This window comes from Mobula hypostoma, chromosome 6, assembly GCF_963921235.1.
Source record: "Mobula hypostoma chromosome 6, sMobHyp1.1, whole genome shotgun sequence".
NCBI classification, from domain to species: Eukaryota; Metazoa; Chordata; class Chondrichthyes; order Myliobatiformes; family Myliobatidae; genus Mobula; species Mobula hypostoma.
The window spans coordinates 642,756-655,153 of NC_086102.1; the positions used below are offsets into that span (position 1 = coordinate 642,756).

Consider the following 12,398-nt stretch of genomic DNA (forward strand, 5'->3'; position numbering starts at 1 on the left):
GAGAGCTAGATCGGGCCATGAGAAGGCCTTGGTGAGCAGAATTAAAGAAAGCCCCAATGGATTCTACAAGCACTCTATAGTTAGGGGGTCAGACGCGCAATTCTGTGGACGCAGGAAAGAAACTCAGATGGTAGTTTGCCTCCCAGGTGCCAGGGTCCAGGATGTTTCTGATCGCATCCACAATATCTTGAAGTGGGAAGGAGAACAGCCAGAGGTCGTGGTACATATTGGTACCAACAACATAGGTAGGAAAAGGGAGGAGGTCCTGAAAACAGACTACAGGGAGTTAGGAAGGAAGTTGAGAAGCAGGACCTCAAAAGTAGTAATCTCGGGATTACTGCCTGTGCCACGTGACAGTGACTAGAGGAATAGAATGAGGTGGAGGATAAATGCGTGGCTGAGGGATTGGAGCAGAGGCAAGGATTCAGATTTCTGGATCATTGGGACCTCTTCTGGGCCAGGTGTGACCTGTACAAAAAGGATGGGTTGCACTTGAATCCGAGGGGAACCAATAGCCTGGCAGGAAGGTTTGCTAAGGCTATTGGGGAGAGTTTAAACTAGAATTGCTGGGGGGTGGGAACCGAACTGAAGTGACGGAGGAAAGGGAGGTTGGCTCATAAATAGAGAAAGCTTGGAGACAGTGTGAAAGGGAGGATAGGCAGGTGATAGAGAAGGGACACACTCAGACCAATGGTTTGAGATGTGTCTATTTTATTGCGAGGAGTATTATGAATAAAGTGGAAAAGCTTAGAGCATGGATCACCACTTGGAGCTATGATGTTGTGACCATACAGACACTTGAATGAATGGTGCAGGGACAGGAGTGACTACTTCAAGTGCCAGGCTTCAGATGTTTCAGAAAGGACAAGGAGGAAGGCAAAAGAGGTGGGGGCTTGACACTGTTGATCAGAGATAATGTCACGGCTACAGAAAAGGAGGAAGTCATGGAGGGGTTGTCTATGGAGTCTTTCTGGGTGGAAGTTAGGAATAGGAAGGGTCAATAATTCTACTGGATGTTTTTTATAGACCACCAAACAGAAACAGTGACATGGAGGAGCCTTCACACGGCAAGCTTATTCAGAAAGTCAGAAGGCATGGGATCCAGGGAAGTTTGGCCAGGTGGATTCAGAATTGGCTTGGCTGCAGAAGGCAGAAGGTCATGGTGGAGGGAGTACATTCGGATTGGAGGGTTGTGACTAGTGGTGTCCCACAAGGATCGGTTCTGGGACCTCTACTTTTCGTGATTTTTATTAATGACCTGGATGTGGGGGTAGAAGAGTGGGTTGGCAAGTTTGCAAATGACACAAAGGTTGGTGGTGTTGTAGATAGTGTAGAGGATTGCTGAAGATTGCAGAGAGACATTGATAGGTTGCAGAAGTGGGCTGAGAAGTGGCAGATGGAGTTCAACCCGGAGAAGTGTGAGGTGGTGCACTTTGGAAGGACAAACTCCAAGGCAGAGTACAAAGTAACTGGCAGGATTCTTGGTAGTGTGGAGGAGCAGAGGGATCTGGGGGTACATGTCCACAGATCCCTGAAAGTTGCCTTACAGGAAGATAGGGTAGTTAAGAAAGCTTATGTGGTATTAGCTTTCATAAGTCGAAGGATAGAGTTTAAGAGTCGCGAGGTAATGATGCAGCTCTATAAAACTGATTAGGCCACACTTGGAGTACTGTGTCCAGTTCTGGTCGCCTCACTATAGGAAGGATGTGGAAGCATTGGAGAGGGTACAGAGGAGATTTACCAGGATGCTGCCTGGTTTAGAGAGTATGTATTATGATCAGAGATTAAGGGAGATAGGGCTATACTCTTTGGAGAGAAGGAGGATGAGAGGAGACATGATAGAGGTGTACAAGATATTAAGAGGAATAGATAGAGTAGATAGCCAGCGCCTCTTCCCCAGGGCACCACTGCTCAATACAAGGGGACATGGCTTTAAGGTAAAGGGTGGGAAGTTCAAGGGGGATATTAGAGGAAAGTTTTTTACTCAGAGAGTGGTTGGTGCGTGGAATACACTGCCTGTGTCAGTGGTGGAGGCAGATACACTAGTGAAATTTAAGAGATTACTAGACGGGTATATGGAGGAATTTAAGATGGGAGGTGATATGAGAGGTAGGGTTTGAGAGTCAGCACAACAATGTGGGCCGAAGGGCCTGTACTGTGCTGTACTATTCTATGTTCTATGTTCAGACAGGGAGACAGATTCTGGAAAGGAGTAATAATAACAGGGTTGTTGTGGTGGGAGATTTTAATTTCCCAAATATTGATTGGCATCTCCCTAGAGAGAGGGATTTAGATGGGGTGGAGTTCCGGAAGGTTTCTTGATACAATATGTAGATAAGCCTACAAGAGGCTGTACTTGATCTGCTATTGGGAATTGAACCTGGTCAGGTGTCTGGTCTGTCAGTGGGAGAGCGTTTGGAGATAGTGATCACAATTCTATCTCCTTTACCATAGAATTGGAGTGGGATAGAAACAGACAAGTTAGAGATACGTTTAATTGGAGTAAGGGGAAATATGAGGCTACCAGGTAGGAACTTGGAAGCATAAATTGGAAACAGATGTTCTCAGGGAATCATACGGAAGAAATGTGGCAAATGTTCAGGGGATATATGTGTGGGGTTCTGCATAGGTATGTTCCAATGAGACAGGGAAAGGATGGTAGGGTACAGGAACCGTGGTGTACAAAAGCTGTTGTAAATCCAGCCAAGAAAAAAAGGAGAGCTTCCAAAAGGTTCAAAAAACTAGATAATGATACAGATCAGAATCGCTGAGTGTGTGCCTTCAGGCTTCTGTATCTCCTACCTGATGGTAACAGTGAGAAGAGAAGATTATAAGGCTAGCAGGAAGGAGCTTAAGAATGAAATTATGAAAGCCAGAAGGGGCCATGAAAAGACCTTGATGGACAGGATTAAGGAAAACCCTAAAGCATTCTACAAGTATGTGAAGAGCAAGATAAGACATGAGAGAATAGGACCAATCAAATGCGACAGTGGAAAAGTGTGTCTGGAACCGGAGGAAACAGCAGAGGTACTTAATGAATACTTTGCTTCAGTATTCACTACGGAAAAGGATCTTAGTGATTGTAGGGATGACTTGCAGCAGACTGAAAAGCTTGAGCATGTAGATATTAAAGAAGAGGATGTACTGGAGCTTTTGGAAACTATCAAGTTGGATAAGTCACCGGGACCGGACAGGATGTACCCCAGGCTACTGTGGGAAGCGAGGGAGAAGATTGCTGAGCCTCTGGCGATGATCTTTGCATCATCAATGAGAATGGGAGAGGTTCCGAGGGTTGTGGATTTTGTTCCCTTATTCAAGAAACGGAGTAGAGATTGAAGCAACACTTTCAGTATTTTTTTTAAATTTTGTGTTTGGAGTAGAGATTGCCCAGGAAATTATAGACCAGTGAGTCTTACTTCAATGGTCAGTAGGTTGATGGAGAAGATCCTGAGAGGCAGGATTTATGAACATTTGGAGAGGCTTAATATGGTTAGGAATAGTCAGCATGGCTTTGTCAAAGGCAGGTCGTGCCTTATGAGCCTGATTGAATTTTTTGAGGATGTAACTAAACACATTGATGAAGGTAGAGCCATAGATGTAGTGTATATGGATTTCAGCAAGGCATTTGATAAGGTGCCCCATGCAAGGCTTATTGAGAAAGTAAGGAGGCATGGGATCCAAGGGGATATTGCTTTGTGGATCTAGAATTGGCTTGCTCACAGAAGGCAAAGAATGGTTGTAGATGGGTCATATTCTGCGTGGGAGGTCAGTGACCAGTGGTGTATAACAGGAATCTGTTCTGGGACCCTTACTCTTTGATATTTTTATAAATGACCTGGATGAGGTAGAGGAGGGATGGGTTAGTAAATTCGCTGATGACACAAAGGCTGGGGTTGTTGTAGATAGTGTGGAGAGCTTCAGAAGTTACAGCGGTACATTGATAGAATGCAAAACTAGGCAGAGAAGTGGCAGATGGAGTTCAACCGAGAGAAGTGTGAGGTTGTTCATTTTGGAAGTTCAAATATAATGGCAGAATATAGCATTAATGGTAAGACTCTTGGCAGTCTGGAGGATCTTGGAGTCGGAGTCCATAGGACACTGAAATCTTTTACACAGGTTGCCTCTGTGGTTAAGAAAGCATACAGTGCATTGGCCTTCATCAACCGTGAGATTGAGGTTTAGAGCTGAGAGATAATGTTGTAGCTATATAGGACCCTGGTCAGACCCCACTTGGAGTACTGTACTGAGTTCTGGTCACCTCACTACAGGAAGGACATGGAAACCATAGAAAGGGTGCAGAGGAGATTTACAAGCACATTGCCTGGATTGGGGAGCATGCCTTATGAGAATAGGTTGAGTGAACTCAGCCTTTTCTCCTTGGAGCGACGGAGGATGAGAGGTGATAGAGGTGTACAGGATAATGAGAGGCAATGATTGTGTGGATAGTCAGAGGTTTTTACCCAGGGCTGAAATGGGTAACACGAGAGGGCATAGTTTTAAGGTGCTTGGAAGTAGGTACAGAGAAATGTCAGGGGTAAGATTTTACGCAGAGTGGTGAGTGCGTGGAATGGGCTGCTGGCGGCGGTGGTGTAGGCGGAAACGATAGAGTCTTTTAAGAGACTCCTGGATAGGTACATGGAGTTCAGAAAAATAGAGGGCTATGGGTAAGCCTTGGTAATTTCTCATGTAAGGACATGTTCAGCACAGCTTTGTGGGACGAAGGGCCTATATGGTACTGTAGGTTTTCTGTGTTTCTTTTTTAAGTATGTGAAGGACAAGGGGATGACTTGTAGCAACATAGAAAACCTACTGCACAATACAGGCACTTTGGCCCACAAAGTTGTGCCGAACATGTCCCTACCTTAGAAATTACCAGGCTTACCCATAGCCCTCTATTTTTCTAAGCTCCATGTACCTATCCAAAAGTCTCTTAAAAGGCCCTATCATATCCATCTCCACCACCATTGCCGGCAGCCCATTCCATGCACTCACCACTCTCTGAGTAAAAAACTTACCCCTGACATCTCCTTTGTACCTACTTCCCAGCACCTTAAATCTGTATCTCTTGTGGCAACCATTTCAGTCCTGGGAAAAAGCCTCCTGACTATCCACACAATCAATGCTTCTCATCATCTTATACATCTGTATCAGGTCACCTCTCATCCTCCGTCACTCCAAGGAGAAAAGGCCGAGTTCACTCAACCTGTTTTCATAAGACATGCTCCCCAATCCAGGCAACATCCTTGTAAATCTCCTCTGCACCCTTTCTATGGCTTCCACATTTACAGCGGACTGAAAAGCCTGAGTGTTTCAACATTAAGAAAGAGTATGTGCTCGAGCTGTTGAAAGGTATTAAGTTAGATAAGTAGCTGAGACCAGACCAGATGAGATATACCCAGGCTACTGTGGGAAGCGAGGGAGGAGATTGCTGAGCCTCTGGCAATGCTCTTTGCTTCATGAATAGGGATGGGAGAAGTACCAGAGGATTGGAAGGTTGTAAACTTTCTTCCCTTATTCAAGAAAACAAGTAGAGATAACCCAGGAAATTATAGACCAGTGAGTTTTACTTCAGTGGCGGCCAAGTTATTGGAGAAGGTCCTGAGAGGCAGGATTTATGAGCATTTGGAGGGACATAATCTGATTAGGGATAGTCAGCATGGCTTTGTCAAGGACAGGTCATGCTTTACAAACCTGATTGAATGCTTTGGGGATGTAACAAAACACATTGGTGAAGGTAGAGCAGTGGATGTAGTGCATATGGATTTCAGCAAGGCATTTAATAAGGGTTCACGCAAGGCTCATTCAGAAAGTAAGAAGGCATGGGATCCAAGGAGACCTTGATTTGTGGATGCAGAATTGGCTTGCCCACAGAAGGCAAAGGGTGTTTGTAGATGGTTCATATTTGAAGATGGTTCGTATTCTGCATGGAGGTTGGTGACCAGTGGTATTCAACCCAGATAAGTGTGAAGGGATTCTTTTTGATAGGACAAATTTGAATACAGAATATGATATTAATGATAAGACTCTTGGCCGTGTGAAGGATCAGTGAGATCTTGGGGTCCCTGTCCATAGGACACTCAAAGGTGCTGCGCAGGTTGACAGTGTTGTTAAGAAGGCGTGTAGTGTGTTGACATTCATCAACCGTGGAATTGAGTTCAAGAGCCATGAGGTAATGTTACAGCTATATAAGACCTTAGTTAGACCCCACTTGGAGTACTGCGTTCAGTTCCGGTCACTTCACTACAGGAAGGATGTGGATACTATAGAGAGAGTGCAGAGGAAATTTACAAGGATTGGCGCGGATGCCTTATGAGAATAGGTTGAGTGAACTTGGCCTTTTCTCCTTGGAGTGACGGAGGATTAGAGGTGACCTGATAGAGGTGTATAAGATGATGAGAGGCATTGATCATGTGGATAGCCAAGGGCGTTTCCCCAGGGCTGAAATGGCTAACACGAGGGGGTATGGTTTTAAGGTGCTTGGAAGTAGGTACAAGGAGGATGTCAGTGGAAGGTTTTTCACATAGAGAGTGGTGGGTGCGTGGAATGCACTGCCAGCGACATTGGTAGAGGCGGATACAATTGGGTCTTTTAAGACAGATAGGTACCTGGAGCTTAGAAAAATAGAGGGCTATGTGTTAGGGAAATTCTAGGCAGTTTCTAGAATAGGCCCAAGATTGTGGGCCAGAGGGCCTGTAATGTGCTGTTGATTTCTTTGTTTCCATGTTTCTATAAATCTATTAGAATTCTTCAAGGAAACAACAAGCAGAGTAAACAAATGAGAGGCAGATGTCACTTACTAGGATTTTCAGAAGGCATTTGATGAGGTGCCACACATGAGGCTGCTTCAGAAGACAAAATCCTCTGGCGTTACAGGAAAGATTCTGGCAAGGATAGAGGAATGGCTGACAGGCAGGAGACAGCGAATGGGAATAAAAGTGGCCTTTTCTGGTTGGCTACCAGTGACTAGTGGTGTTCCTCAGGGGTCAGTATTGGGACCGGTACTTTTCACATTGTTTATAAGTGGTTTGGAAATGGATGGCCTTGTGGATGACATGGTGGAGGGGCATGTAGTGCTGAGTAAACAATGCAATTGCAACGGGACAGACTAATTGGACAAAAAAACTTGGCAGATGGAATACAGTGTTGGGAAATGTATGATAATGCATTTTGGTAAGTAACAGTCGTGCGGACTATTATATAAACGGAGAGAAGAGTCAAACATCAGTGGTGCAGATTCAACTTTTTCTGACCCTGTGTCACCTCTTTCTAAACATGTAATTCCATTCCTTACCAACAGAGCCACACCACCACCTATGCCTTCTGCCTGTGCTTTTGATGTTAAGGAACATGTATATCCTTTGATGTTAAGCTCTCAACTCTGGCCTTCTTTCAGCCACAACTCAGTGATTCAGGAACAGCTTCTTCCCCTCTGCCATCCGATTCCTAAATGGACATTGAAGCTTTGGACACTACCTCACTTTTTTTAATATACAGTATTTCTGTTTTTGCACATTTTTAAAATCTATTCAATACATGTAATTGATTTACTTGTTTATTTATTATTATGTTTTATTTTATTTATTATTTCTCTCTCTCTCTCTCTCTCTCTCTCTTTCTCTCTCTCTCTGCCCCTCTCTCTCTCTTTCTCTCTCTCCCCCCTCTCCCTCCACAGGATTATGTACTGTATTGAACTGCTGCTAAGTTAACAAATTTCATGTCACATGCCAGTGATAATTAACCTGATTCTGATTCTGATGCCAACAACACCATACTGACCAGTCTTTAATTGCGCCATGGGTTAATCCACTTTGTTCCGAATGCTACGTGCATTTAACTACAACATCTTCAGTCCTGCATTCTTTGCCCTTTTGAATTTTGCCTCTGTGGTACAATTTAACTCTTTGCTCTGTCTGCATTTGTACCCAGTCATTAGTCTGTCCTTCCTTACATTCATCATCTACTTGTAAAGCTGCTGGCTCATGCTCAGATCTATCGTGCTGGTTCCCATCCCCCTCACCTATTAATTTAAACCACTCCCAACAGCTCTAGTAAACCTGCCCACAAGAATATGGGAGGGGGATGGGAACCAGCACGATAGATCTGATCATGAGCCCCTTGGATTCAAGTACAAGTCATCTCTTTTGTACAGTTCCCACATGCCCCAGAAGAGGTCCCAATTATCCAGAAAACTGAATCCCTGCCCACTGCTCCAATTTCTCAACCACGCATTTATCTGCCACCTCATTCTATTCCTATGCTCACTGTCATGTAGCACAGACAGCAATCCTGAGATTACTACCCTTGAGGTCCTGCCTCTCAGCTCCCTTCCTAACTCCCTATATTCTTTTTTAAGGATCTCCTCCCTTTTTCGATCTATGTCGTTGGTACCAATATGTAATATACAGCTTCAACATAACATCCCATCTTCTGAACCCAATAAACACACACAAAATGCTGGAGGAACTCAGCAGGCCAGGCAGCATCTATGGAAAAGGGTACAGTCAACATTTCAGGCTGAAACCCTTCAGCAGGATTGGAGATAAAAAGCTAAAGAGTAGTTTTAGAAGATTGTTTGTCATATATATTAATGATCTGGATGATGGGGTGGTAAATTGGATTAGTAAGTATGCAGATGATACTAAGATAGGTGGTGTTGTGGATAATGAGGTATGTTTTCAAAGCTTGCAGAGAGATTTAGGCCAGTTAGAAGAGTGGGCTGAAAGATGGCAGATGGAGTTTAATGCTGAAAAATGTGAGGTGCTACATTTTGGTAGGACTAATCAAAATAGGACATACATGGTAAATGGTAGGGCATTGAAGAATGCAGTAGAACAGAGTGATCTAAGAATAATGGTGCATAGTTCCCTGAAGGTGGAATCTCACGTGGATAGGGTGGTGGAGAAAGCTTTTGGTATGCTGGCCTTTATTAATCAGAGCATTGAGTATAGGAGTTGGGATGTAATGTTGAAATTATATAAGGCATTGGTAAGGCCAAATTTGGAGTATTGTGTACAGTTCTGGTCACCGAATCATAGGAAAGATGTCAATAAAATTTAGAGAGTACAGAGGAGATTTACTAAAATGTTGCCTGGTTTTCACCTCCTAAGTTACAGAGAAAGGTTGAACAAGTTGGGTCTTTATTCTTTGGAGCATAGAAGGTTGAGGGGGGACTTGATAGAGGTGTTTAAAATTATGAGGGGCATTGATAGACTTGACGTGGATAGGGTTTTTCCATTGAGAATGGGGGAGATTCAAACAAGAGGACATGAGTTGAGAGTTAAAGGGCAAAAGTTTAGGGGTAACATGAGGGGGAACTTCTTTACTCAGAGGGTGGTAGCTGAGTGGAACGAGCTTCCAGCAGAAGTGGTTGAGGCAGGTTCGATATCATTTAAAGTTAAATTGGATAGATTATGGACAGAAAAGGAATGAAGGGTTATGGGCTGTGTGCAGGTCAGTGGGACTAGCTGAGAGTAGGAGTTCGGCACGGACTATAAGGGCCGAGATGGCCTGTTTCCGTGCTGTAATTGTTGTATGGTTATATGAGGGGAGAGAGAAACACAATGTGATAGGTGAGATCTGATGGGGGAGGGATGAAGTAAAGAGCTGGGAAGTTGATTGGTGAAAGAGATAGAAGGGAGGAGCACCAGAGGAAGGCAATGGGCAGGCAAGCAGATAAGGTGAGAGAGGGGGAAGTGGATGGGAAATGGTGAAGGATAGGGGGCATGGGAGGCATAACTGGAAGTTTGAGAAACTGCTTCACTGAGCACCTACGCTCTGTCCGCCAAAAAAAGCGGAATCTCCCAGTGGCCACCCATTCTAATTCCACTTCCCATTCCCATTCCGATATGACCTCCGCCACTGTCATGATGAGGCCACACTTAGGTTGGAGCAATAACACCTTATATTCTGTTATGTAGCCTTCTACGTGATGGCATGAATATATCAGGTATTTTGACTTACTAATTTTCTTTCTTTATTTAATAGGTGGGGCAGTTTATCAGCCTGTTACCGTGGTTACTCCTCAAGGTCAGGTAGTGACACAAACACATGGTACAATCCGAATCCAGAATGCACAGGTGTGTTATATTTTCATCTGCTTTGTGGGCTCTGAGAGAGAATGGGTTATGGGTCACAGAGGAAATTGTAGAGTCTGGGCAATGATCATTCATAAACTGTGTAAGTACCTGCCTGTAAAATTATTAATTCCATGGAACGCTGGTTCAGAAACCTGATCTTGAACACTTTTGCTGCATCCACTATGACATCCAGGATCTCCCAGCGACCAACCATTATAACTCCACTTCCTATTCCCACACTGACACAGCCTGCTGAACTACCAGTTTGTGTCTATACACAGATTACAGGAACATATTTTGTTTTTGTCTCCAATCTGATGGCACCAGCATCAATTTCTCTTAGTTCTGGTAACTATTCCCCTCTATTTCCACCCCCGCCCCCATCCTTTTGTTTGCCGTTATCTTTCTGGCCCCTTCAACCCTCCCCCACCTTCATGACTTGCCCATTGCACATACCTGCCTTGCTCTTGATCCCCACCTCCTTCCCTTTTATTCTATGGTCCACTGTCCTCTCTTATCAGATTCCAGCCCTATGCCTTTGTCATCAATCATCTCCCAGCTTCTCAAATCATTCCCACTTCTCCCTCTCTTCCACCCAACTACCTTCCCCCTCTCACCTAAATTTATATCTCATCTGGCAACAAATGCCCCTCCCTGAATTCTTTTCTTCTGATTTCTGCCCGTTTTTTCCAGTCCTGATGGTCTTGGCCCAGAATATTGATGATTCATTTCCCTCTATAGATGCAGAGTTTCTCCAGCATTTTGTGTGTGTTGGCAAGATTAATTTCCAACTGTATCTTAGAAACAATACAGGCCCTTCAGCCCACAATGCTGTGCTGAACATGTACATACTTCAAAAGTTACCTAGGGTTGCACATAACTTTCTATTTTTCTAAGCTCCATGTACCTATCCAGAAGTCTCTTAAAAGGCCCTATTGTATCTGCCTTCACCACCGTTGCCAGCAGCCCATTCCATGCACTCACCTCTCTCTGCGTAAAAAAACTTACCCCTGACATCTTCTCTGTATGTACTTCCAAGCATCTTAAAACTGCCGTCTCGTGTTAGCCATTTCAGCACTGGGAAAAAGCCTCTGACTATCCACACAATCAATGCCTATCATCATCTTATACACCTCTATCAGATCACCTCTCATCCTCTGCCGCTCCAAGGAGAAAAGGCCAAGTTCACTCAACCTATTCTCCTAAGGCATGCTTCCCAATCCAGGCAACATCCTTGTAAATCTCCTCTGCATCCTTTCTATGGTTTCCACATCCTTCCTGTAGAAAGGTGACCAGAACTGAGCACAGTACTCCAAGTGGGGTCTGACCAGGGTCCTGTAAAAGCTGTAACATTACCTCTCGGCTCTTAAACTCAATGCCATAGTTGATAAAAGCCGGCTGGTGGCGCAATGGCACCAGTGCTGGACTCCGAATCCAAATCGGGCCACCCCCCGAGCACGCTTTCTATCCGTGCCGGGTTGAGCGTCGAGCTAGCCACTCGGCCTCGTAAAAAAAATAGGGTCGAGTCGGGAACGTTCATATCGTGACCTGGTTAATCCTAAAGGAGACCAATACTGACACCATGCGCCAGCCAGGAACAGCTGACTATCTGGTGCAACACGCTAAAAAAAAATGAAGGCTAATGCACAATATGCCTTCTTAACCACAGGGTCAACCTGCGCAGCAGCTTTGAGTGTCCTGTGGACTCAGACCCCAAGGTCCCTCTGATCCTCCACACTGCCAAGAGTCTTACCATTAATACTATATTCTACCATCATATTTGACCTACCAAAATGAACCACCTCACACTTATCTGGGTTAAACTCTATCTGCCACTTGTCAGCCCAGTTTTGCATCCGATCAATGTCCTGCTGTAACCTTTGACAGCCCTCCACACTATCCACAGCCAACATATGCTTTCCAGGTAGCCCCAAGTCCCATATGATCTGTCTCCCAGCTGGAGTTTGGAGAACCTCACCTTTTGATCATACCTCCTCTTATTTCCTTGATTCTGCTTGGCAGCGGCAACCCCAACTAATTCATAAGCCCTTTTCAGCTCTCTTCTCATGTCAGACACATACTTCAGAAGTCTTCAGTGGCAAGTCACCCTTGTCAGTCCTGAAACAAAGGTCAATGGGCAACCTCGCCTCAGCCCAAACATCAGATAATATAGCAAGTACCCAGTAGCTTCATTTTGTGTACAGTTGTAACTGTGAACCAGATACCCAATATGTTGACTCCACTCACTCTTCTTGCTGATCTCTAGAGTCCCGAGCATGTCCAGCAAGGTCCAATTAAACCTCTCTGGCTGGGGATCGCCCT

The 12,398-nt window shown here is 44.6% G+C and overlaps 1 protein-coding gene across 9 annotated transcripts in view; it reads left to right on the plus strand.

The window, feature by feature from the left end:
• The window catches only part of pknox1.1 (pbx/knotted 1 homeobox 1.1), a 295,655-nt gene that overhangs the window by 170,381 nt on the left and 112,876 nt on the right, over positions 1 to 12,398 (plus strand). For all 9 annotated transcript variants that reach the window (XM_063050187.1, XM_063050192.1, XM_063050191.1 and 6 more), the window contains one exon: positions 9,985 to 10,076. In XM_063050187.1, the coding sequence (XP_062906257.1) occupies positions 9,985 to 10,076 (92 nt within the window). The remainder of the gene's footprint in view (positions 1 to 9,984; positions 10,077 to 12,398) is intronic.